Source organism: Gopherus evgoodei, chromosome 23 (genome assembly GCF_007399415.2).
Source record: "Gopherus evgoodei ecotype Sinaloan lineage chromosome 23, rGopEvg1_v1.p, whole genome shotgun sequence".
In the NCBI taxonomy this organism is placed as follows: domain Eukaryota; kingdom Metazoa; phylum Chordata; order Testudines; family Testudinidae; genus Gopherus; species Gopherus evgoodei.
The window spans coordinates 6,909,523-6,934,363 of record NC_044344.1 but is presented as its reverse complement, the minus strand read 5'-3'; the positions used below and the strand labels follow the sequence as shown (position 1 = coordinate 6,934,363).

Here is a 24,841-nt window from a genome sequence, read left to right as displayed (position 1 = left end):
TGACGACTTGAGCAGAGAACATGCTTTATTGAGAAGTAGATACAGGAATAGCACATTCTACCACATCAGGGGAACAGAGTTTAGCTTGTGTACATGACTGGCCTTCTTCCCCACTCCCCAGAGTTCCACCCTGCCAGATGTCTTCAGCTATAACGTATGATCCAAGGACACTTGACAGCAATCCTCAGTAATGCCCACAAGGATATAAATCCTGTGCCGAGATCTATTTATTTAGGGAGGCAAAGAAAAAGGCACAGCCCACCATGAAAGAGCCCGCAGAGAACTTCTCCACACTGGGAATGGTCAGTGATTAACAAGAAATGGCCCTTACTTACCAGCACAGGGTAAGAGCTTCATTTCAGACACCACGCAACAAGAGATCATCGGAAGGGTCTAAATGCAGCTATCACTCACCTCACATCTGTCCCCTTGCAGGAGGCAGATAGGAAACACATAGCACAAGGACAGTGGTTATACTTGAAAGCCATTTTACGGAGGTTTCTTTTGGTGGTGCAGAGGGGTGTGTGTGGGGGGTCACTGTTGTTCTACAAGAACAGATAGGATGCACTGTCAACAGAAAAGCAACCATCCACACAGCTAGCTGGACCTGCTGTTGATGCACAGAATGTATGCTTTAGACAATCCAACAACTGAGGATATTGCTTTATAGACTCTCTGTGGCTGTTTGGACAAGGTTATCAAAAATTCACCTGAAATTAATATTTTATTTCTTTAATATATAGAATCTTTTCAAAAGCTACAATTCAAAGACTGTTTTAGGAGAACAACTAACTTGAAATACATAAACTTGTTTCTATACGTGTAAAGGAAACCACCAACTCCAGCAACAGGAAATCAGTGATATCTGACCTAAGAGGCCTGTACTGCCACGATACTGTACTGCCATGATACTGTACTAACCTCAGGAGAGCCTGCCACACCCAAAAGGGCTACTCTGTAACAGTATGGCACACCAGTGCTTTCACAATATTAATCTGGACTCTTCCAGGGTAACACCAATGATCACACCACTCACTGACAGGTACAAGTTGTGCTAGCTTCAGAGTGTACAATATTAGCAGTCAGTTTTTGTTACACGAAGACCTGGTATATTATGTGGGGAAGCTTTCTTTAAAGAGGTGTCATGCTGTCTTACTGAAACTAATTGATACATGGGGTAAGGAAGCTCATCAGACAGGGTTAGTTGTAACAATGCTAAAGTCAGTAAACTGGCAACATGTTGAGAACCTGCTTGGATGCAGATTTACAACCCTTTTCCCAAACAAAAGGTATTGATATAATAATTTGGAGAACAGATTTGTAGACCTTGTTCAAAGGCCACAGAAGCTGTCCTGTCCATTACTTAGAAAGCAGAGTGCCTGCAGGAAGGAACACAAACAGATTATAGGACACGACACAACCTCATTGGAATAAGAACATGAGGGTAGAGGACCAGTGACTGGACAGGTACAGTACCAGATATCAGAACTCCTTGGGCCAGTGCTTGGGTCCTATACAGATCCAATCCTTGCAACCTCATTGAGGCCGAAACATAAAGTTCCTCAGAACCAGCGTCTGTGGTGTGCACAAAAGATCTGGGCCAGAACAGTACCAAGGGGAACTGATCTTCCAGGAGGGTACTGTACCAGCCAATCACAACAGCAACAGATACAACAGAGATCCCTAGGGTACTTCCTACTGCTGGGGTTCTTCACTGGCTTCTGGAGTGATGGCCAGTTAAGTTCCCTTGGGAGGGGTCCATTTCAAACAACTGGGATCCATTGTCTTATTGGTGTTTGATCTTTTTGCCTCTTTGGCTATCCATTCGTCAATCAGATCCTGAGAAAGAGAGCATGAAAGGGCAGGTTAAACCAAAGAGAATAATTGATGTGAATTATCCATTGGACAACCCACATGTGAGTCCAACACTTTGGAGATGACCTGTGCACCATCTGCTTGGTAACACAGAGATGACACTTTGTGAATGGAGCAGCCCATATTACTTTTTAGGAACTCCACTAATAACATAGGTCAGGCTGTCTTCATCTACAGGTAAGAGCCTCAGGAAGGGGAAATTAAAATAAACAGTGAAGAAGAGCTGGGTTTGAGGATTTACTTGCTTAAGACTAGCAGTGGAATGTCCCTATGTCAAAAACAGCACAGAAGGTGGTTAAAAAACAGAGGATTTCTAAACTAGTTGGGCAGGAGGGAAAAATCAGACTGGGGACCCATCTGAAACTTTATCAGACATTTTTTGTTTTGCGTTAAGATTAAAAAGTTCCCTCACCAGAATCAAAGCGCAAGAAAACCCAACACAATGCATAGGGAATGTAGATTAAGATAGGATATTATCCTATGGACCTAACACACAAAGCTGAACTTTAAGCAACAAAAAGTGCAGGTGCAGCCACCAGAAGTCTTACCTGTCTCTTTAACACCAGGTGTTTTCCCTTCCAGTATTTGAGCATCTGAAGTGCCTGCAGAGTACTAACAATGTCAACAGGGTTCACTGCAGTCTCCTGGCTGATTTCTGAAAAACAAGGTCACAGTCCACAGGAGGATAGGAGGCAGCAGGCCAGACCACCAAAGAATTCCCTCAAGACTGCAGCTGTCGTACTTGTTTAGTTCTCAAATATAACTTCATGTTTTGCTGTACCCACTCTTCATAATTACATCTACAAGATGCCTTGCGAATACTGGGATCTTTTAAGTTTAATGCCAATACTCATTCCTCTGCTTCAGCTTGGTTAATGATTGGGGAAGCAGTGTTATCTAGTGGTCAGAGCCCACAGGCCCTGTTGTGTCACTGACTTGCTATGTGACCATAGGCAAGTCACCACCTCTGTGCTTCACTTTCCTCACCTTCAAAATGGGAATAATTGTTATCGCCCAAGGGATGACTGTGAGGCGTAACTGTTTGTAAAGAACTTTGGAGAGCCTTAGATTCTATACAAATTGCTAGTAATGAAGTCTACGTATCTATCACTGCATAGATTCGAAGTATTTTTAGAAATTTTCGGAAATCTCTCCTTAGCCAAAGAGTTTTTCCCTTTTGAAATTAATATTCTAAATTAGCGATGCATTTCATCCTCTAAAGAAAGCCATAACACAAATCATCCTCCACCTCCTGGTACTCTCTCAGCCAGTTGGCATATGCAGTGACTGAATGCCATTTATTCAGACCTCAACAGTGACCATTGTGGAGGAAAACTATAAAGATTTACTGGATTGTCACACAAAACCATCAATTCATACAAAGACAAGAAGAAGAGAGGCAAAATGGCCCCATATTCTCCTCATATGAAAGGAAAGTAATGCTGCAGGTCAAATACTTCAGCCAGCTGGCCACCAATACCAAACCTCAGAAGAAAACAATTTGGATCTATTGGGACCAAGCAAGAGAATACTCACCACCTACGCTGAGTAATGCAGCAATGAAAAGGGTTGATTTTTGAAAGCACAGACATGAGCTAAGCAGCAGTCCACGTGCCTGCTGTGTTCCTACTAACTAGATCTGCATAGCATCAGAGGTGTAACATTACTCATTTGTATCTAGTTATTCAGTCTTGCTTTTCTAGAGAGTGAGCTGACGCTGACTTTCAAGTTGCTGTTTAGATCCCTATCACTCACTGTTTTTCTTTTTATTAATAAACAATTAAGGGCATAAATGGGGGTGCTCTGAGAGTCTTCAAAACCCAGCAACCTAGCTTAATTTCAAAAATAGTGGGGTAAGACAGCCAGACAAAAACCCATCTAATTACAGTCTAGAGGAGCCACGCCACTTTAAGAACCCCAGTAGGAGAAAGCAACTCACCCATGAGGGTAAAATGGACCAAACATCAGTCACTGCAGGTCTGGGGAAAGGGGTGAAGAACAAAGCGCACAGAAACGTTCCTGAACAAATTCTCTATGAGCTCATTTAGCACTAGAACCCACCTTTGATAGAGATCTCTTTGCCTTGGAAATTATGTAGATAACGGAGAAGAACTTCCTTCCAGTAACTACGGTAGCTGATAAGGCCCAAGTCAGACAGTGGGCGTTCTGGAGAGCCAACCTTTTCTTCCACTTTGGAAAGTAAATAACCTGTGAGCAAGAGAAAACATTTACTCACAGTATATCAGGCTCTCTCTTGACTGTCAACTAGCTACAGTTAACTGCAGGGATTTGTCATCACGGATGCCCAAAAAGCAACGTGTGTGTTGCATAAGTTCACCAAGAAATAGTTAATCTGGGGCAGCCAATGCCTCCTGAATACCACTGTATGTGTAGCATTGGAAAAGCAGCTCAGAAGTCTTTTTCCATACAGACAGACCAACTACAGCCTGCTAAGTGGTGAACGATTATAATTCAGTCCAGGAAATACTGCTGACTTGCATCATGATCAGGATGATCTGAGACACATTTGGAAAGAAGAACAAGAGGCAACTGTGCAGATTTTGTTAGCATAAGTTTCCCTGCAAGGGAGTAACAGTACCTGGATCTGAACCATGCTAAAGGCTCTTCTTTTGATTGGCCACTTCTGCGCCCACATATCTGTTACAATCCTGCCCTGAATGTCCCCACTGGCACACACATGCAAAAGCGTGTGCTCAACAGCTCTTCTGGGAGTCAAGGGCACGGATACATTATGTGCAAGCTTGGTTTGAAGGAACTTTATCTGACTCAGCTGTGCACTTCTCTGCTTCTCAAAAGTCAGTGCAGGAATACAGTATAGAGACAAAAGCTGAACTCTTGAAGATAGAGGGTTTGCCTCATTTCACAGACATTGCTGAAAGATTTTGTCATAACTTTTCCATATACTTACTGAAGTCAATGAGCATTTTGCCATAACCCTGCCTCATGTACTGGGGCATCGTCAGAATACAAGACACATTGTAGTTGAGAAAAGAATTCTTCTCCTGAAAGCAAGAAGAGGGAGGAACTAGATCAGCAGGTCTCAATCTGCACAAACAGCAAGTACATCACTATTGCCGCAGGCCAAACAAGGCAGCACAACTGATGCAATACAAGTTGAGTGAAACAGCAATGTAATAGCCAACCTGACAACTAACTTTCAGTGTGAGCGTCTTCCACCCACCAAGCTGGCTTAGAGTTTATTACTGTATTAACCATTAAACTGGGTATCCACTCTCATGATTGCTAGGGGTAGGGTGGAAGGCAAATAGAGCCCTGTCATGAGAGACTGTTGATTTAATCAGGACATTAGAGTAGTGCTGGCATAGCAATCTCTGTTCTGAATCCAACAACCTTCTTAATTGCACATGCAACATAAAATCAACACTGCATTAGAATGATACACATACTGCACTAGCAAAAAGTTTAATGAGGGAAGAGACCCATTAGGACAATGTTATCTGCAGGCCAAGGCAGGATATTTCTTTATGTTTCTTTAGTGCTTTATCCAGTTATAATTTAGGTGGCTTAAGAGACGGAGCTTCCAACACTCTCCTTGGGAGACTATTCTACTGTCTAATGGCTTTCATTTGCTGCATTTTTTACTCTCTTAGGACAACTGCACCACAGAAACTGCATTTAAATAAAGATAGCTAGGAAGTGTATTTCACAAAGATGTACTAGGCATAAAGGAAAAAGTCCAGAGACACTTCTGTCTATTAAGGAGGCAACATGGGTGAGCAGACAAGGCAGAGAACTATGAGCCAGGAAACTTAGCTTTTACCCTAACTTCTGCTACTGACATGTGGTGTGGTCTTGGGCAATTCACTTCACCTTTGTTCCTCAGTTCCCCTATCTATAAAATGGATATGATATTTTCCCATCTCAAAGTGCTTTATAAAGCTCTAGGGATAAAAAGCATCAGAAGTGCTAACTATACCTCTACCTCAATATAACGCTGTCCTCGGGAGTGAAATAAATATCTCACCGCGTTATAGGTGAAACCACGTTATATTGAACTTGCTTTGATCCACCAGAGTGTGCAGCCCCGCCCCGCTGGAGCACTGCTTTATCACGTTATATCCAAATTCGTGTTATATCGGGTCACATTACATCGAGATAGAGGTGTATTATCAGAAAATGAATCTAAATGTATCACAAAGGAATTCATCTCCATTTGAGATAGCGAGATCCTAGCTAACTTGTATACAAGTGATTACGAATTACTGTTTAATATAACGTCTCTTTGCAAAGTTTGATTTTGCTAGCAATTAGGAAAGCTAAATAGCAAAGCTTCTGAAAAGCTTTTGTAGTTTAGCTTTGAAATTTTAGCTCTGCCTGGACACTTGGATGTTGGGACTTGTAGAAAACTGAGGAGTGAGGGTTTGCACGGATAACCTCTGTCTCAAGCTACAGCATTACTACAGGTTTACATATATCGGTGGTTGATTTCTACTGACCTTGGAGAAATACCCTATCAGGTGGCAGCCAGTGTTGTCAGCTTCTGTCATGACATAGAAGAGGAAGGGTTCAACGTCATAATACAGAGTCTTATGATCCAAGAAAAGCTTCGCCAGCAGGCACAGGTTTTGGCAGTAGATCTGGAAGCAGAAGGAGAATCTGACACACCTGTTTGTCATGGTGCAGCATCTCTGAAAGAGAACCCCTTCCACTTTTGAAAGGATGGGAACTGTAACAAAATACAGATTAGAGTAGATCTGTTCTTCCACGAAATGCGTGTCTTCTCAAAACAGCTTCATTCCTAGCCATGGCAACAAACCCCCTCAATGTCCAGTTTCTAGCAGGGCTTAGAAGGGTCTTCCACTATAGCAATGGCTCTAGCCATTTGGAGGCAACTGTACCACTTCACTAGACTGAGCCCTCAGTTGTACCTGCCAGTACACACTACATGCTAGTCAACTGTGAATGCTCTAACCAATAATGGAGCTGGGTTGCTCCGCTGCAGTTTATAGCACTCGTAACTGAATGGGAGACAGGCAGTGGTGGCTTGAGTCCAGGAACTGAGGGTCCTCATTAAAGGTTCAGAAGGGGAAATGAACATACAATTGATAGCAGCTCCTGCACTAGTACTTGTACGTGAACAAGCCGATGGTACTATGGACCTCCAGGAGGGCTGAACAACAGCCACGAAGACGATGCAGATACACATTATTCAAGTGCACTGTTGAAAGACCCAACCAGTGCATTAAGATAACTACTAGCATTGCAAGAAGGGGCAGTGTAGGCACTAACACCCCTTCTGGAATCAGAGGGAAAGAGGCCATGATCTCCTGCTTCTCTGCAGTATAAGGCAGGCAACATATGAAGTGCATTAGAAAAGTGAAAACCAGAAGCAAGACTGTGCCACCATTGCAATTCCAGTTACCTTGTTCTTTTTCCCATCCACTTCAAACACTGAAATGGAGCCTTTGCGGTAAATTTCGTCCCCTGGTGGATGTTTCCAGACACATTTTGCCTACAAGAAAATGACAATCAAAGTTAGGATAACAATACTGCTCTAACAGCTGCTCTGAAAGCAGAGAGAGCCTCTTGGATACTGAAGAAGTGTTCCCAACACGGAAACATTCATTCCTGTTCAGCTACAATGAGAAACTGGATTCCCAGCCCCAACTCCTACTCCACTGCAGTCCATCCAGTTGGCCCAGGGATTAAGAAAATCTGAGAAAACCCGTCTTCCTTTCAAAGCTGTGCAGAGCACTTAGCATTCAGGGAGGCAGGCTCCCAGAGAGACTATTAGAGTCCAAAACAGCTACTTTGTTTTGACGTGTTTTCATTATACTTCCAATCTCTAAACCTGGGCAACGATCACCAAGGATTTACCATATGTCTGCGTAGTATTGTCTGACTCTTCATGTATTTGAGACAGAACTCGCACATGTAGAGGCGTCCCAAACGAGCATACTCTTCTGGATAGGGAGAATGATACCAGGTGTCCAGCTCATAGCGGCCAAAGGCAATTGTTTTAATCATGTTGCTGCCTTCTGTGATCTGGCCCTGAAGCCGTAACTTCTCCTATCAGCGGAAGGAATAGAGGAAATGTAATAAAAAAGGAAAAGGAAAAACAAACATTTATTTCCCTTCTGTGAGCCTCTTCCAGAGCCATCTTACAAAATGCAAATCCCCAAGGAGCCCTCCATGCTAGCCTGACACGTTAACAAGTTTCTTGTCACGCCGGTATGGCCTGTGATCTCCAGGACCTCACATCACTCAACCTTACCGTAGATTGTTAACTTAAAAGCAAATTTACCCTCCCATGCCACTTTGTATTTTCTCCCTCCCATAAGGGGAAAAGGGCCACTGACCATTCTGGTTGAGGTGGCCCCAAGCTACCACCAGAGACCATCAAAATTACTTCTGGATCAGCTTTGGGGGTGGGAAACGGCATCTCAAGAAGCCCTTATCAGTCTAGCTTAAGACACAGTTCCGAACTCCAGGATGGCAGCGCGCTGATAGGCTGGCCTCCTGCAGAGCATTTTAACTCTCAGCTCAATCAATACTAAGCTATTGTTTCAATGTGTGAAGCTGTTGCCCATTCTGCCCAGGAACACATTGAGCTTCTCTCACAGGAGGAAAGCTGCAAATGAGCACTTGATAAATGGGACCGAATCACTCTCTTGGCTCAGAGCTCTCGCAGTGTCCAAGACAGGAAATGCACAGCTCCAGCTGTAGCGTGGGCAAATTCATTGTCGTCAGACACCTCTAGACTCCTTATATTTTTAAGACCAAAATACAGGAAGACAGTCAGCCCTGGTGTAACTCCACTGACTTGGCTCTTATTTTGAACATGTTTCACTCTGCATTCTATTGCCATTTACACTTTGCATAGTTCAGAGGTGGTTCTCCTCACATGCTCTCACTTATCAGCACAAGCACTGCAGACTGTGGGCACATTCAGCTCTTGGAAAAGCAAAGGCCGCTGCTAGCAGACATGTTAAGGATTACGAGTCTCACCAGGTCTTCAGAAGCTCGTGCTTGTGCTCTTCGGAAAAGCTCTAGGTCATACTCGCTAGTCAGGTTTTCCAAGAGGGGTTCTCTGGTGTTGCCATAGGTTTGTCTGTGTTCCTGAAACAATTAAATATTAGGAGCTTTAAACCTCTGAATGATCTATGCCAGCCTTGGGCTGCTGAATGCCACAGCCTTGTTAGCCCAGCATTCTGCAGGATGAGTGGAAAGCAAAATCTCCATATGCTTGTTGCATATTATAGAAAGGAACTAAAGTAAATTTTGCTGTCATACCATGTACTTTTCTTTCTGCTCCTTGGTTAGTCCCGCATTCCTTTTCTTCCTCAGCTCTGCTACTTTCTCTTTGTACCGCAGCTGTCTCTCTGTTGGTGCCTGAAAGAGAGACGCTAGGAATAGTCAATGCACTTAGCTTACTTCATATTGCCAATATCCTTTCAGTTCTAAAGGACTCAACATTCCATGCGTTCCCCCTTTCATCAAGTCTTTCTCCCCTGAAGGATACATTTAGTTGATTGTTCGTCACCAACAGTTAGGAAGGGCAACATGAAATCACAAGGCAACATAGGACTATAGAGTATGCTACGTGAGCAATGGGTTAATAATGTGTGCTAGCTGCATCTTCCATTAAAAAAAAGTGTTTAAATGAGTTTTATGAATTTCAAAGCTCATGAGAGAACACAGATTAGAGTCAGGCAGAGCGCAGACATGGAAAAGACAGAGTCCTCTTTCTTCCCCAGGCCTGCTAGTACGCCTCAATCCCAATGCATAGAACCATACTCTGTCTATTTGGGATTTTATCATGTGGACAAATATTCCTTGGAAACAGACTCAGGTCAAACTTGTTACAAAGATAAACTCATCTAGATTTGAACCCAAGTGTCCAAAATTTGAGAAGCATGAACCACTGAAGGCCTTCTCTTTGATTTAGCAGAAGGTATACTGACCAATGCGTTTCTGTAGAAACACGTTTGTTCTGCATTTCAAAAAGCATGAACAAAGAATAATCTCTCAGCACAGCCACAGCCTATTTTGTGTAACTATAATAGATTGCTGGATTTTGATGTTTCCTGTAGCAATCAAGGACAGCCACATCCCGTGTTCTCACCAGCAACCAGGGTTTGGGCTGCTCCAAACCCTCATCTCATGATTACAATGGAGAGGATAATGGTGCATGAGGGCCCAGCACAAAAGCACATCTCAAAAGATGAATCAGGAAGAGGAATGCAAGAGTTCCAGTCACAAAAGCTTGAAGACCCAAACTGAGGTTTTGCACCTGGAATTGGGAAACTGCTTATGCAGAGAACGCACACCTGATGTCTGGTGGCATGCCTGTTGTTGTCATCCTGTCTGTGGGACAGCATCCTCTCCTCGATCTGTTTATCTCGGCTCTGCGCTCTCACCTGGAAATCAGAACAAAGCCCTCAAAGCATGTGAGGACTCTTTTTCCAGTCCCCCTTTGAATTCCAGTATACAGAATGCACAACATGACATAAATATGCACTGCTGTTTCATGTCTGAAGTGAGAGACTACACTTTGAGCATAATAATCATTCATTTAACCCTGGGCTATTAATGACAGGCCTTGACATCTCGTACTGTAAAAGCAGAATGAAAACAGAAGAGGAAAGAAAGTTACCTTGCACTCATCTGCTGAGAGATTATGATATAGTGGACATCCTGATATGGAAAAGTGTCTCTCATGCTTCCCTGTTAGGTGTCCTGTGGAGAACAAGAGAAAAAAACCTTATAGCCAGTAAGTAAAAAAGCCAATAATTAAAGAATCTTTAGATCAGGTTGTTAGACACTGTGGCTGGGTTTCAAAGAGGGGCTTAATAAGTTTATTACCCATAAAACAGGATGAACAAACCTCATGATTCAAGAGATAAGCTGTAGGGGTCAAACAGAGAACCCAAATATACACACAACATCACATTATCAGGTTAGATCATCTTCCTTCCAAGTATCCTGCTTCTGGCAGTAAAAGGGTCTTACCTCAAGGACCCTATATTTTCCCCAAGCCTTTCTGAGAAATCACTTTCCTGTCACATCACATCCGTTCCCCATGTACTCTTCATCCGTCCACTGCAGGGTGCAAGAATTCCAAAAGGATTTACTAGGCTTGGAACCAACAAATTTCAACAATGTTCCATCCAGAATACCGCAAGATATCAATGTCAAGAGGGTTTTTTCATTTTGTTTCAAAGTGAATTTAGCGCAGATTGCATTTGTCCACAGAACCGGTAAAGTTCAGATAGCGGCAGGGCAAGCTTCCTCCACACTATCCTGTCATAGCACTGACACGCATTGACCACCCCAAGTGAGAAAGGGTATTTCAAACTCCATGGCCCATTTGGTTGCTCTCTTTGCTGAGAAACTATTAAAAAAGGGGCAACTAAAGTTTGTGTAGGCGGAAACTGAAGCAAGATCAAAACTATTTCCACACATGCCAAAGAGCCAACAGGTTGCACAGCATCTAGTCACTTCTAACAGACTGGATCTCAACTACTGACCTAGAAGAATATTCCATTGACCTTCCAGGCCCAACGCTGCAGAGAATTTTGCAGTAAACTAACAGCTTTTTGTATAAGTGATAAGGCATCTTGAGAATTCCACTGATCTTGGTGCAGACAGAGAAACTTGGAAAAAATCAGCACTGTAACCATCCATTCCCAGGCTTTTCTTCTCCTCACCACCCTCAACTATTTCCGGCCAAAAGACACCCCTGAAATGTATGTATTGCTGGTGTGTTCCAGTCCCCACAAGTGGTTTTCTATTTCAACCATCCAACAAATACCCTGATCCCAATAAAATGCATGCTGCTGAGACATGCAACTCCACCCAGTGGGGATTCTCAATCCTGTGAAACATGGGCTACTGAGCTCAATGTCAGAAATGGAAGGGAGAGAAACTGCTCTTGGAGCTGGCTTTACCTAGGGAGTTGCAACCAGGTGTGGGACACTTCATGTTGAAGTTGTAGCTTTCGTGGAAGCGGCGGCGCTTGGGGCGGTGAGACAGGTCACTTCCAGAATCCTTCATGGACATGTCCTTGGCAATGCTCTCATCATGGGACACATTTGGACTGGAAATATCTATGTCAGACTCTGAAGAGGGGGCATTCCCAGTTGGGGTGCGCGGTGGAGACTCGTCATGATCCACTGCATTTTTGGTATCTGAATGAGAGTTAAGACGTTATAGATTTGCATGAAGGGAAGCTTACAAAGAAATTAATTATGTGACTTCACACAACACACAGCCACCTGCTGCAAACCCTCATCCTTAAGGCCCTGCATTAAACCCTCAGTCTCATAGGGCTGGTCTCAGAAAGAAAGCACACCACTTAGCTGACATCGTCCTGCAAGCATTCAAAGCCACACCTCACTCCCGTACCTCTATCGGATAAGTCAACCACTTGCTCTGTTTCTGATCCAGATGAGCGGGTCTGTCGGAGTGGATATTTTTTTGGAGTCACAGGGGTGGGTTGTTGTTGACTGCGGGTCACCCTCCTAGTAGAATAGGCAGGCTCCTCTGTGCCAAAGGATGGCGGATTACGAACTGGGCTGGAATCTAGTTTAATTAAAAAAAACACCACCAATTTAATTGAAGGCAACCACTACCAATCACTAACCTGCCTCCCCGCCTGACCCCAAAGCCAGCGTCAAATTACCTCGGGTTCTGCTCCTATCAACAATCAAAACTACAGGTTCAACATCATCTGAACAGCAAGGTATCTCTTCCAACACCATTGATACATCTACTAGTATCGAGATCTGTTTGTCTAAGCTGCCCTCTTTCACAGTTTTACAGACACTACGAGCCACAAGAATCTGAGGAATGAGGCACAAATCAACTTGCTCTGTACTCCATCATTTATCCAATCGTTACAAACCATCTCCCAGTGAGAAAGAGAAAAAGCTGCCAGTGAAGATGAGAATCATTACTAGTTAGATCAGCCCTCTGTATACCACAGCTGCTTTTGGTGCAAGGCAGTAGAGTTGGAACCCTGCATGTAACCTTCCAGCATTACCATCCTTAAAGGTTCTCAGGCAGCAAATTCTCCAGCAAAAAATGTTTTTTCCTTTTAATTACTGTCAGCAGTCGTTAAATCAACTGTGAGAAAGTGGAGAAGTAAAACATACCCTCAGTCTAGATGCCAAAATGTTAAAACTTACAAAATATACCCCACTGACACAATATATTGATTACACTCCATTATACAACAGGCTTTCAACTAATCTGAAAATACACTCCTCCTCACAGCACAGAGCCTCAACTTCCATTTCTGAGCACCTCCAAGCTGCCTGAAGTCTCCAAATACCAACTTCCCTCTTTCTGTCTAGTTATTTATATGCTGTTCTCATCACCATGATATTACTAAACTAAAATTCAGCAGAAAAAACCCCAAGGTCCAGTTTCAGGGACATGGTTACAATGAAGCCATAACAGAACAGCAAATTCCAGGTGTGTCAGGCCTTTATGCAAAGGCATGTTTTGAACATTTCTTTTGATTACAATACAAATAGCTGTTCCTTAAAACAACTCAAATGACTTAGAAATTTTGGGAACATTCATTCATGTGAATGATACTTAGCACTTCTATATAACTACACGCTTAAGAATCTTTAAGTGCACCAAAACCACTAAACTTGAGCATCACAAACGTTTGTATTAGGTAGGCAGCATCCATTATACACATAAGGAAACTGAATTAGAGAGGTCAAGTGACTTTTTAAAGGTCTCAGAAAATCAGTGGCAAAGCTAAGAATAGAACCTAAGAATTCCAACTGCCAGTTCCTTTAAATACAAGACAACACTACTTTTCAGATTAGGGAATAGATAGGAGGTCAGACTTCCAACCCCGTTTAATCATTAGATTGAACAGCCTCATTTATGCAATGCATCCATGCAATGCCTTTGTTCCTTTCCCTGGCACACCTGTATTCAATGAGAAAAAATAATGAATGGGATTAACTAATGTGAAGGTATAGATTCACTGAAATTCCTTTAAGTATTACCAAGCCAAGGATACTGTGACTGCCCAGCCAGCTGCATCTGGTGGGGCTGGGAAGAAAGGCATTTACCTTGAGAGCTCTGACTGAGCCTGGCTGAGGAACGGGTCACGCGGGCGGATCTTCGCGATGTGCCATCGCTTTCAGAGCTGTCCGTGTGCTCAGGATCTGTAGAGAAATCGGAGTCTTCGGTTCCATCTGAACTACTGCCTGCATTCCTCTGTAACACCACAGACCCAGACATTAGCACAGGAGCACTTCTACTTGTATACTTGTATTAATACTAGAAATAAGAGAATATTTGATGCTATAAAGATCATTTCAATACACAACAAAAACAAACTAATGGCATCTGGGTAGTTTGCTCTGGAGGAAAAACTCACTTTAGTACAACAAAGATGAGATATCAGACAGTACCATCCATAATACAGGATTTTTGCAAACAGATCAGGTCCATAAAACTGCAGATGACACTAATTTCATTTTAGAAGAACATACTTGAAGTTTCAAGCAATTCAGACATTAGCTCCCTAATTTAACACAAAAGGTTCCAGACTACCTGCTCTCTTTCCAGGGCTCTCACTATACACCACCTCACATAAGCAGCAGTGCTTCCCCTTTTATCCTCTGAAAGCATGCTCTTTCAAGAAATTAAGACAGCAGAGCCAAGTGCATCCTGGTGATTGATGTGCAAGCACCAGCAGAGTTAGCAGTGGGAAAGATGGGAACCAAGACTACATGTTCTGACCAAATGACCATTCCACTTGCCCCACTGGGGCAGGGTTTGGGGTCCAGAGTGGGAGCAATGTGAAAGAAAGCCCAGGACTGAGTGAACATGCAGGATTTCATGCCATGGCAAGCCGATGAATGCAAGTGCGTCATCCTGAGTCTTCTGGATGCTCCTATATACAGGGAGTCCCAGCTACACAACCCTGGGATTTGGGAAGGAGGAAGGTGAAGGAGCTCAGGGGAATCTGAGGGGGTAAAGAGGGGAGTATAAGGGGTAGCTGATGAAGCCCATCAAGGGTGAGCTTTAGCAGTGCACAATGGTGTAGTGTAGAGAGGGTATGGGGGAGGAGCGAGATAAAAGCAGTCCTGTGGGTGTGGTATAGCAGGAATAGCTAAAGCAGCCCACGGTGGGGATGCGTTTATGGCATAGAGGGAAATATGGGGGAAGAAATAAGGCCAAGTGCAGGAGGGTGGCACAGATAGGCACAGCATGGGGAGAGCTAAGACAGTCTGGGTGGTAGTACAGGAGAGTGCATGGGGGGGGGGAATTAATGCAGCCCAATGCAAAAGTCTTCCCTGAGGTACATTAACTCAGCCAGATATTTGCCTAGTTTTACACATAAAAAGCACTAGTGAAGTCAGTACCAACTAGTGTCACACAGTGATTTGCTTACACTGCTCTCTATACTAATACACTGCAATGTAAGTACACTCTATGTCCCAACTGATCTGTTTGGTAATTATATGGTAAAAATGAGAAAGGCAGGAGGCTGCAACTTTCCAGTACCAGTGGGGCTGTGACACTTGGGTGGTTTTCGGCCTGATTTTGTAAGCAAGGAGTTTGTAAGTGAGGTGAAACGGGGGTGGGGGGGTGCACGCCCAATCAGACGCCTGAAAGGGGTCCCGTGGTGTGGAGAGGTGGGGAACCCCTGCTCCAGAGAGTGAGGCGAGCCTAGGGTGGGGACGCTCTAGTGGGGAGTAAGGCAATCCGGGGGGGAGGGGAGATGGGAAAGGGCAAGGCAATCGGGGGGGGGGGTAACAGAGACTAAGCCAAGCGCTACACCCCCGTCCCTGGCTTGTGACTGGGGCCGCAGCCGCTTTGTTTTGCCCCCGCTGCGGTACGGCTCACTCGCGCGCTCCCCCGACCTGGTCCAACCAATCACGGGGGAAGAGGGGAGGGGCGGATAGGAATCCTCTCCAATAGAAACGGTAATGAGAAAGAAGCGCGGCCCCAGGGAGTGACTGACAGGAAATTTCGGCCTATCCGCGTGCATTTCGCTGCCACAGAACCAGCCACTCAGGGAGGACAGATTGAACGGGAGGGAAGGGAGAGCGAACGGGAGAAACAAGGCACGCGTGGGGAAGTGACGGTAGAGGGCGGACACGGGCAGCAATGATGTCCAGTCATGGTGGAGCAAACCCGTAGGGAGGAGCCAATCAACGACCAGGTTTCCAAATAGGTGTCCAATCAGAAAGGCAAGAAGGCGGAACGTGCTCCAAGAGGGGGAAGGGGGAAAGATGACCGTTGAGGCGATGAGTGACAGCAGCGGTGACCAATCAGAACTCGGCAGGCCCTACTGAGGAGCCATTCAGGTTGCAAGATGGGCGGGTGCTGGGAGCTGAAGGCCGCTATTTTCGCTCAGTTTTCATGGCTGTAGGGGGCTGTTCGGTGGGGGGCAAACAGGATCTAACCGCCCTTTCCCTCCCCAGGGCTTTTCCAGCCTGCTCGGCCCTGTACTCACCTTCCTGCGCGGCATCCTTGGTGGGGGCGGGGGCAGGGAAGGTGGTTGGTCTCCGGTGCCCCCGGCCCGGGAAGCGGCGGTAGCCGCCGCGTTAGCACCGGCAGGCTCCGTGGTGACAGCCGTGTCTCTCGTTCTATCTCGCTGACGGTTACTCCGCGCCAGGCCGCTCCTCCACCGCCAACAGCCCCTCTTTCCAGCTAGGTCCCTCACGCTTCCGCCGGGACACGGTCCACACCCCCGTCACGTGACTCAGATCCAGCCTCACGCCAGCGGCTGCCGCCATCTTGGATTCGGACAGGTAGAGTCAGGGGATCTGTTAAAAATGAAGCTGGTGGCAGCCATTTTGGATGTGGGCACTGACATTTCTAGCGGGGGGCTGCCCGCCATCTTGGTTTAGGGCATTAAGAAGGATTCGACCCTATTGACGCTCAAAGTTTGAAGGGCCGTTTGGGATTCGGACACGATGTTTTCCAAGGAGCCTGATGTCTGCGACCGATTAGAGCAGCCCCCGACTGCCTCTGAGGCCATGATCGGCCATCTTGGATGCTGTCAATCGAGCCCCTTGTTGGTTTCATTGATCGATTCGGTGTGAGTAGGTCGGTGAGTATCGATGATTTTCCTCTGCGAGGTGGGAGAGTCAGGTGTTGTGGTCTCGGCTCTGCAGCTTGCCCTCCTCTTTTCCTGACTACCGGGGGCTTATGGGACTTCATCCCTGGGTTCTGTCTTCTGCCGATTCAGTCGGATATCCGCCGCTGAGGCGGGGTACGACAGGGGGCATCAGGGGACTGGGAAACCGAGTTCTTTTTTTACCCAGCTTGGGGTGGCAGCGTGAGTTGGTGGCTGGATCAGCTCTTTAGGAGACCAGTGCTCATTGTAGGATTGAGGTCTTAAGGTATCTTTCACATCAGAACTCCAAATAATAGCTCTTTCATATTTCAGTGAGCCAACACAAAAAAAGTCAAATTTCAGCGGCTTAAAAAAATGGCCCACAATTATATAGGCTACTATATAAAGTCACTTAAGCACTTTTGAAAATTTTGCCCATAGTGATGATTGGGATGAAAATTTGCAAAAAGAAACTAAGAATCCCAGTTCCCCTCCTTATTATTTTCACATGCTGATGTTCTTTAATCTGGCATTGAGATGCTGTGTGATAAAGTCACTTAACCTTTCAATGTCTCAGTTTCCCCGTCTTTCAAATAAGGATAATACTTCCTATGTGGATTGTAGGCATAACCCAGTAACTTTTGCAATATGCCTAATGGAATGAGTAAGTAAAATCTATATTAATAACTATTTATTTAATTGTTTTGTTATAGTCTGCTGTTACAAATCTGAGAAGGAGAGAACTCTATCAAACGGAAAGTTTGTGTGCCAGTCACAAATAATGAAAAAGATTAAAAGAAATGGGGGAAATGTTATTAGATTTTTAAAATAGCAATTCCTTCTAAGTTAAGCAGACTTCTTATTGGTACAGGTTTAAAAAAAAAAAGTGGAGATATACCTATCTCCTAGAATGGGAAGGAACCCTGAAGGGTCATTGAGTCCAGCCCCCTGCCTTTACTAGCAGGACCAAGTACTGATTTTGGCCCAAATCCCTAAGTGGTCCCCTCAAGGATTGAGCTCACAGCCCTGGGTTTAGCAGACCAGTGCTCAAACCACTGAGGGCTTGTCTACATCAGAAAGTTGCAGCGCTGGTGAGGGAGTTACAGCGCTGCAACTTTGAAGGTGTACACATCTGCAGGGCACCACCAGCGCTGCAATTCCCTGTTTGCAGCGCTGGCCGTACTCCCGTTTTGTCTCGGGTGTAGAGGATCCAGCGCTGGTGATCCAGCGCTGGTAATCCAATGTAGACAGTTACCAGCGCTTTTCTTGACCTCCGTGGAAGGAGGAAGCCTCTGGTAATCAAGCTGGTTTCCTTTCCCGGTTTGCTCTCTCGGTCCCGGAGCCAGCCAGCAAACCGCAGGGAAGGAGACCTGCTTGCTCGGGGTTCCGGGACCGAGAGAGCAACCGGGAAAGGAAACCAGCTTCGCCGCGGTTTGCTCTCTCGGTCCCGGAACCCCGAGCAAGCAGGTCTCCTTCCCTGCGGTTTGCTGGCTGGCTCCGGGACCGAGAGAGCAAACCGCGGCGTTCCCGGTTTGCTCTCTCGGTCCCGGAGCCACCCAGCAAACCGCAGGGAAGGAGACCTGCTTGCTCGGGGTTCCGGGACCGAGAGAGCAAACCGGGAAAGGAAACCAGCTTCGCCGCGGTTTGCTCTCTCGGTCCCGGAACCCCGAGCAAGCAGGTCTCCTTCCCTGCGGTTTGCTGGCTGGCTCCGGGACCGAGAGAGCAAACCGCGGCGTTCCCGGTTTGCTCTCTCGGTCCCGGAACCCCGAGCAAGCAGGTCTCCTTCCCTGCGGTTTGCTGGCTGGCTCCGGGACCGAGAGAGCAAACCGCGGCGTTCCCGGTTTGCTCTCTCGGTCCCGGAACCCCGAGCAAGCAGGTCTCCTTCCCTGCGGTTTGCTGGCTGGCTCCGGGACCGAGAGAGCAAACCGCGGCGAAGCTGGTTTCCTTTCCCGGTTTGCTCTCTCGTCCCGGAACCCCCCTTGAAGCCGCCCAACAGCGCTGCAGTGTGGCCACATCTAACACCACTTGCAGCGCTGGTTGCTGTAAGTGTGGCCACTCTGCAGCGCTGGCCCTATACAGCTGTACTAATACAGCTGTAACAACCAGCGCTGCAAAATTTTAGATGTAGACATGGCCTGAGCTATCCCTCCTGCCCCCACCTGTAAACAGTTAATGAGCTAAACATTCATTGCAAGGTTTGTTTATTGCTATAATAATACTTGATGATGTGTTTTATATTTCATTAGCACCATATGGCAGTACAAAGATCTCAGAGTACTTTAAAAATTAATAATAATCTCACAACAGTCTTATGGGGTATTGTAGATAAGGCCAGACCCGCCCTAGAAAATTTTGCCATTACACTAAGGCTTTTTGCTGGTGTAAAATGCCATAGACACAGTTACGTTGGCAAAAATGTCATATTGCTTGTATAACTCATTTTGTTGGGGAAGTTGGGTATGAGCTTTACATTGCACTTTTAGCATAGACAAGGCCTAAATGTTATCCCTGTTTCTACTGATGATGAGTGACCTATCTCCTCCAAATCCTAAACCTTACAAAAACTGAGGTTGTTTCCTTCCACCCCAAACAAATCATGATGTTTGAAGGGCTTAAAAATTCTAAGGTTCTTTGGCTGGATGTTCTTCTATAATCTTGATATTTGATGTATTTGAAGACAGGCTATGGAATCTAAAAGAAAGGTCTTGATCATCTGTGGTCATTTAAGAACGGCACCTTTTCATTTTTGCCAAAGTGTGAACTCTGGGGTTTTGGCCCAATTCTAATGTGGGCAGTTATATTCTTCCTCACTTAAATCCTCTTTCAGATTCAATTGGATAAAGAAGCCTTTGCTAGTGTTCCTGCACATTATTAAACAGTGCTGGGGTGGGATGTGGCAGTTGCTGTATTTCAGTGTTGGGTGAAGGATTTGTCTGTGCAGCTTGTACATCAGTTATAGTTTGTAAAGTGTTTTGAGAGAAAGTTCTGTAGAACTGAAGTTCTGTTAAGTGTGCATCATACACCTGTGACTTATGATTTTTGTGGAATGTTGCTTAAATTAACTTCTTGCAAATGTGCACATCCTGTCAAGTTAGACTTCTCTGGAAGTGTCAGTGCTGACAAGAAAACTATTGGCTAAATGGGACAGACAATCCTGCTGTGATAATACTTGATTCAAATTTCTTTGCAGAAGTTAATAAGTAGTGAAGCAAAACAGCATTTTGCAAATTGCTTAGAAAATTGCTGCATGATCCTGATACAATAATTATCTGCTGCTACCAAGGGACAAGAACTGTAGAATTGAGAACAAAGGGCATTTTGTGGCCAATGAGACATTAATTTCTATATTTAACATGGCCAGGGCTTTATTGTAGTTATAGCTGCATCTTGTTATGTCAGCAGAGCTCTCTAAGCAACATACACTATATAACCATGTTTAGAGCTGGTTTATTAGGCTGTTACTGGCTCTGTATCTCCAGAGTCAATATTCACTTAAAAGTAAGAGTCAGGGTCCCGTGACTCCATTTACTTAGAGTACAGGCAAAGTCTATTTCTGGGAGTCTTTATTTGCAGTGCTCCAGTGTGTAATATTCTGCACTTAGCCATAATGTTTCAGTTGGTAATATCAAAGCATTGCACAAAAGTGGGTAAGTTTTTGACTACGTTTATACAGACGATGAAACTGAGACACTGAAGTTCAGCAATTGGCTCAAATACTACGGCACTTGGAATCTAGGCCTCCAATCTCCCATGCTTCTAATAGCAACACTGACTCACTTTTATAGTTCCTAAAATAGTTACTCCTAGGGGAATTCTGTGCCAAAAAATTCTATACATGATATTTTCAAATTCTGCATATTTTATTCATCAAAATAACACAATATAATTATGCCAGTTTCAATTATTTTGGTAATTTATTTCAAAATACCTCACAACAAATATGTCTATAACAAAAAGATTCAGGAAATGTTTTTTGACAAATAGATTCCTTACTAGGCATATTAATACAGAACTTTGAGTAATTTATTTAAAATACAATACAGAAAAGTGTATTCCTGCACCCCTCAGAAGCTGTGCAAAGGCGTGGGGGAATCAGGGGTAATGAGGGAGAGGGAAGTAATTGCTGGGAAGGAACCTGAGAATGAATTTGAAAGGTTGTTGGGTTTGGGTGGGAGAAGTTTTTGGGAGGGGGATTGTTAGGGGGTTGGGGAGCCTCCTCCTTGCAGACCCTGTTTGACCCCTAGCCTCTCCCAGTGATTCAGGCACATCTGTCCCTATTCCTGTGTGTCCCACCACCCTTCCTCCGCCATCGCCATGTTTCCTTTCATCCTCTGCCCATCATGTGTCAGTGCATCCCGCAGCCACCCCTCCTCCTTCCTTCTGTCCCCATGTGTCCCTGTACCTCCACTCATCCACCCCTCCTCCCCCATCCCCATGTATTCATGCACCTCCTGCCTGCCCCCCAGCAGTATATAGTATGAGGATGATTGACAATACCCCTATTTTTACAAAGTATGCATGAATGGAAAAAACACATTTTCCTCCTGTAAATAGGTTCTGTTCAGATGGCTGGTGAGAAAGGAAGATAGATGCCTTCAATGCTGAGTTTTTCCATCCTCCTTGTCATCCTCTGTTGGAAGGAAGAAAGGACCAGGTAATGACTATTATGCTGCAGCTTGCCAGAACTTTTCTCATGCAGATAAATCTATGATGGAGCTAATATTAGGGACTGGGTGGCTCAGGGGATTGAGAATGGGATACAGAGGCTTTTGCTGTGTGTCTGCTAGTTCAAAATCCAGTTCAAGTTGGGAATGTCTGGGAAATGATAAAATCTGATGGCTGTTCAGTGACTTGCATGTTCAAAGTCTCTGTCCAGCTCCTCTCGAAAATTCCACTATCGCTAGTTCTGATTAGTGCAGTTGTAGGTACTGGGGAGAACTATGTAGTAAAAGTTTTTGTTGTGCCTGCCCTGGACATGCTTGGTTCAAACCCTAGTACAATCATTCTCTTTCACTAGCACAGATTGATTGACCTTTTCAAGATATATTAGGGAGAGGGTATGGGGAGGACATTTGTCTATTTCTTTTTTGGCCATTGTGTTAAAATAAATTCCCTTGCATGCAGAGCAGTGGGCTGTGTCAGGAATGAGGATCCTTCTTTCTGTCTGGGTTTTCAGGCATTCCCTTCATCACCTGAGTTTGGAATAAGACATTTAAAGTCTCATTTCTACACTGACTTAGCATTACCACTAGATGTCACTGTATTAAGCGAGTTATTCACCCTTCTAGATCTAAAACTTCACAAGTTCTTAAGTTAAAGGGCTGGATCTGACTCCACTACATGCAATGATCAAATGAACTTTTATCTATGAAGGAAAAAAAAACATTTCTGGCTCCCTGTGGTCCCTTAACCAGGACTGAAAATCTTCCAAGGAAGACCCAGAATGAAGAATTTTCTGGAGTCACTTTGGGTTAAATTTTCAAAAGCACCTAAATAGTTTAAGAGCCTAACTTCCATTTTCAAAAGTGACTGAGGAACCGAAGTCTCACTGAAAGTAATTGAGATGCATTGTCCAAATCCTAGCAGTATCAGCAACTATAGGAGGTGAAAGGAAAAGCATTCCTGAAGAAGGCTGTGGCTCTTCTGATAAGTAAAAGCAGTCTTCCTAATATCTAGTGAGGCAATGGTATGTAATGGTTAGGACAGAAGACTGAGAGCTGAGAGACTGGAGTTCTGTACCTGGCCCTGTTACAAGCTTGCCAAATCAGGTAACACTGTTTTAGGTTACCCACCTATAAAACGAGGATAATACAAATCTACCTTAACCAGGGATGTCATGAGGCTTCGTACATGTTTGTGAAGCACTTCACGATCCTCAGTTGAAAAGTGCTGTACAAGAAGTGCTCTATTATACATTATTAATTGCTAGGGTTGGGGGGTTATTTTTTGTGAGACATTAAGAGATCACTTTACCTGCAGCAGCACAGTTAGGTGAAGTGGGGACAAATGACATATGAGTAAAACACGACACAGGGGAGATATCTGAAACATTGGCTTTTCTTTGCATGATTGCACATATCCATTCCATTTCAGATGTGTGTGTGCATGCCCAGGGTACCAGAATCACGGATTTTTCCCTTAGCAGTGGCTGTTGGGGCAGTACATGGACCCTTCGTTACCTTGTGCTGCTGCATGTTTGACATAAAGATCATGGTCGCCCCAGACCCTTCTCAGTTCCTTCCTACCATTGTGACTGGTAGTCGAAGCGTATCAACTTGCCACTGCAAGTTTCTCCCTCTACAGGAAAATTGTTTTTCATTCTGTGAATAGTAAGTGTATTTGTTAGTGTTAGATTAGTATAGGTTTTCTTTGTTTTTCTTGGTAGTATAGGTTTTCTTTGTTGTTTTTCTTGGAGCCTGGGTTCCTTTTTTTTCACCGGGTACCAATGCCTGGTACTAGAATATGCCTTATTCTCTGGATTTTAAGCCTTGTGCAGGCTACAAGAAATCTATGCCAGTGACTGTCCCTCATTACACCTGCCTGAAGTGCCTCAAGAGGGTCGCATTCAAGACTGCTGCCAGATTTGCAGAACTTTAAACCCCGGACAAAAAAGAATAGAGAGGTGAGGCTGTATCACGTCTTCTTGGAGGCAGCCCTGCGTATGCCTTCTGAACCTTCCCGCTTTGGGCACACACTCAGTATTCTGCATCAATGCAGATTGCTCTCTGGACATCACTTCTGAATGTTGGCACTGATCCCCTACCCTGGCGCCAAGAAAGAAGCACAGAAGATCAGATTCGTTAAAGGAGCAGAGGCGTGGCTCCACTAAAGTAGTGGTTCTTAAACTGTGGATTGGAACCCCAAAGTGGATTATGATCCCGTTTTAATGGAGTTGCCAGGGCTGGCTTAGACTTGCAGTGGCCAGGGGCTGAAGCCAAAGCCTGAGTCCCACTGTGTGGGGCTTCAGCCTGAGGGCTTCAGCCTTGGGGGTGAATGGGACTGAGTGAGGCTTTGGCTTTGCTCAGCCTTCACCTGGGGTGGCAGAGATCAGGCAGGCTCAGGCTTTGGTCTCCCTTCTGGGTTGGGTAGTAACTTTTTTTTTTTTTTTTTGGTCAGAAGGGGGTTGCAGTGCAATGAAGCTTGAGAACCCCTGCACTAGAGGATTGAGGTCCCTGCTACCATCCACCAATAAAGAATCAAGAGGACAGGGTAGAGCATCCTCTGGGATGCACATACCAGTCTCTTCTCATCAGGGGTTGTTCAGGTGTCAGTAGAGCTGTCATAAACAGATAGTTAAGGGTTAATGTCTCTCTTTTACCTGTAAAGGGTTAACAAACAGGGAACCAAACACCTGACCAGGGGACCAATCAGGAGACAAGATACTTTGAAATCTCAGTGGAGGGAAGCCTTTGTTTGTGTTTTTTGGGTTTGGCTTTGTTCTCTCTGGGATCTGAGAGTGACTGGACGTACTACAGGCTCTAATTTTCTATTCAAGTAGTAAGTGCAAGTAGAAAGGCGGTTTAGTCTTTTTAATTGGTTTTCTTTATTTGCAAATGTGTATTTGGCTGGAAGTATTTTAAATTGTATTTCTGCTGGAGGAGGCTTTTTCTCCACTTTCTAGAAGCTGACAGACCCTGTAATATTCCATCTTGAATTTACAGTGATCTTCTTTATTCTTTTTTTCTTTTATTAAAAGTTTTGCTTTTAAGACCTGTCTGATTTTTAACCCTTGTTGAGGCTCAAGGGAATTGAGTCGTACTTAACAGGGAGGGAGAAGGGTGGAATCCCTCTGTTTTAGATTCACGGAGCTTGAATCTGTATATCTCCCCAGGAGCCCAGGGAGGGAACTCCTGGAGGGGAGGAGCAGGGGAGGGAAATGGT

At 44.8% G+C, this 24,841-nt stretch overlaps 1 protein-coding gene and 1 long non-coding RNA gene across 3 annotated transcripts; one reads left to right on the top strand and one right to left on the bottom strand.

Annotated features, from left to right (window-relative positions):
* Positions 1-7: 7 nt before the first annotated feature.
* KAT7 (lysine acetyltransferase 7) lies at positions 8-16,599 on the bottom strand. 2 transcript variants are annotated; one of them, XM_030541227.1, is made up of 15 exons: positions 16,355-16,599; positions 13,956-14,166; positions 12,265-12,441; positions 11,808-12,047; positions 10,514-10,596; positions 10,188-10,277; positions 9,151-9,249; positions 8,866-8,976; positions 7,735-7,926; positions 7,280-7,369; positions 6,354-6,494; positions 4,805-4,898; positions 3,937-4,083; positions 2,424-2,530; positions 8-1,839 (listed from the first exon to the last, which is right to left on the bottom strand). In XM_030541227.1, exons 2-15 carry the CDS (start codon positions 14,125-14,127, stop codon positions 1,738-1,740), a joined length of 1,845 nt encoding a protein of 614 aa, XP_030397087.1. In that variant the 5' UTR covers positions 14,128-14,166; positions 16,355-16,599; the 3' UTR covers positions 8-1,737. The 2 variants fall into 2 exon arrangements, with proteins under 2 accessions (XP_030397087.1, XP_030397088.1); XM_030541228.1 differs by having other exon boundaries at positions 13,956-14,103; positions 16,355-16,598.
* Positions 16,600-16,744: 145 nt separating this feature from the next.
* LOC115639001 lies at positions 16,745-24,292 on the top strand. Its single transcript, XR_003997560.1, has 3 exons — positions 16,745-16,954; positions 21,515-21,614; positions 23,447-24,292. It is a non-coding gene; the product is annotated as an uncharacterized LOC115639001 (long non-coding RNA).
* Positions 24,293-24,841: the final 549 nt, after the last annotated feature.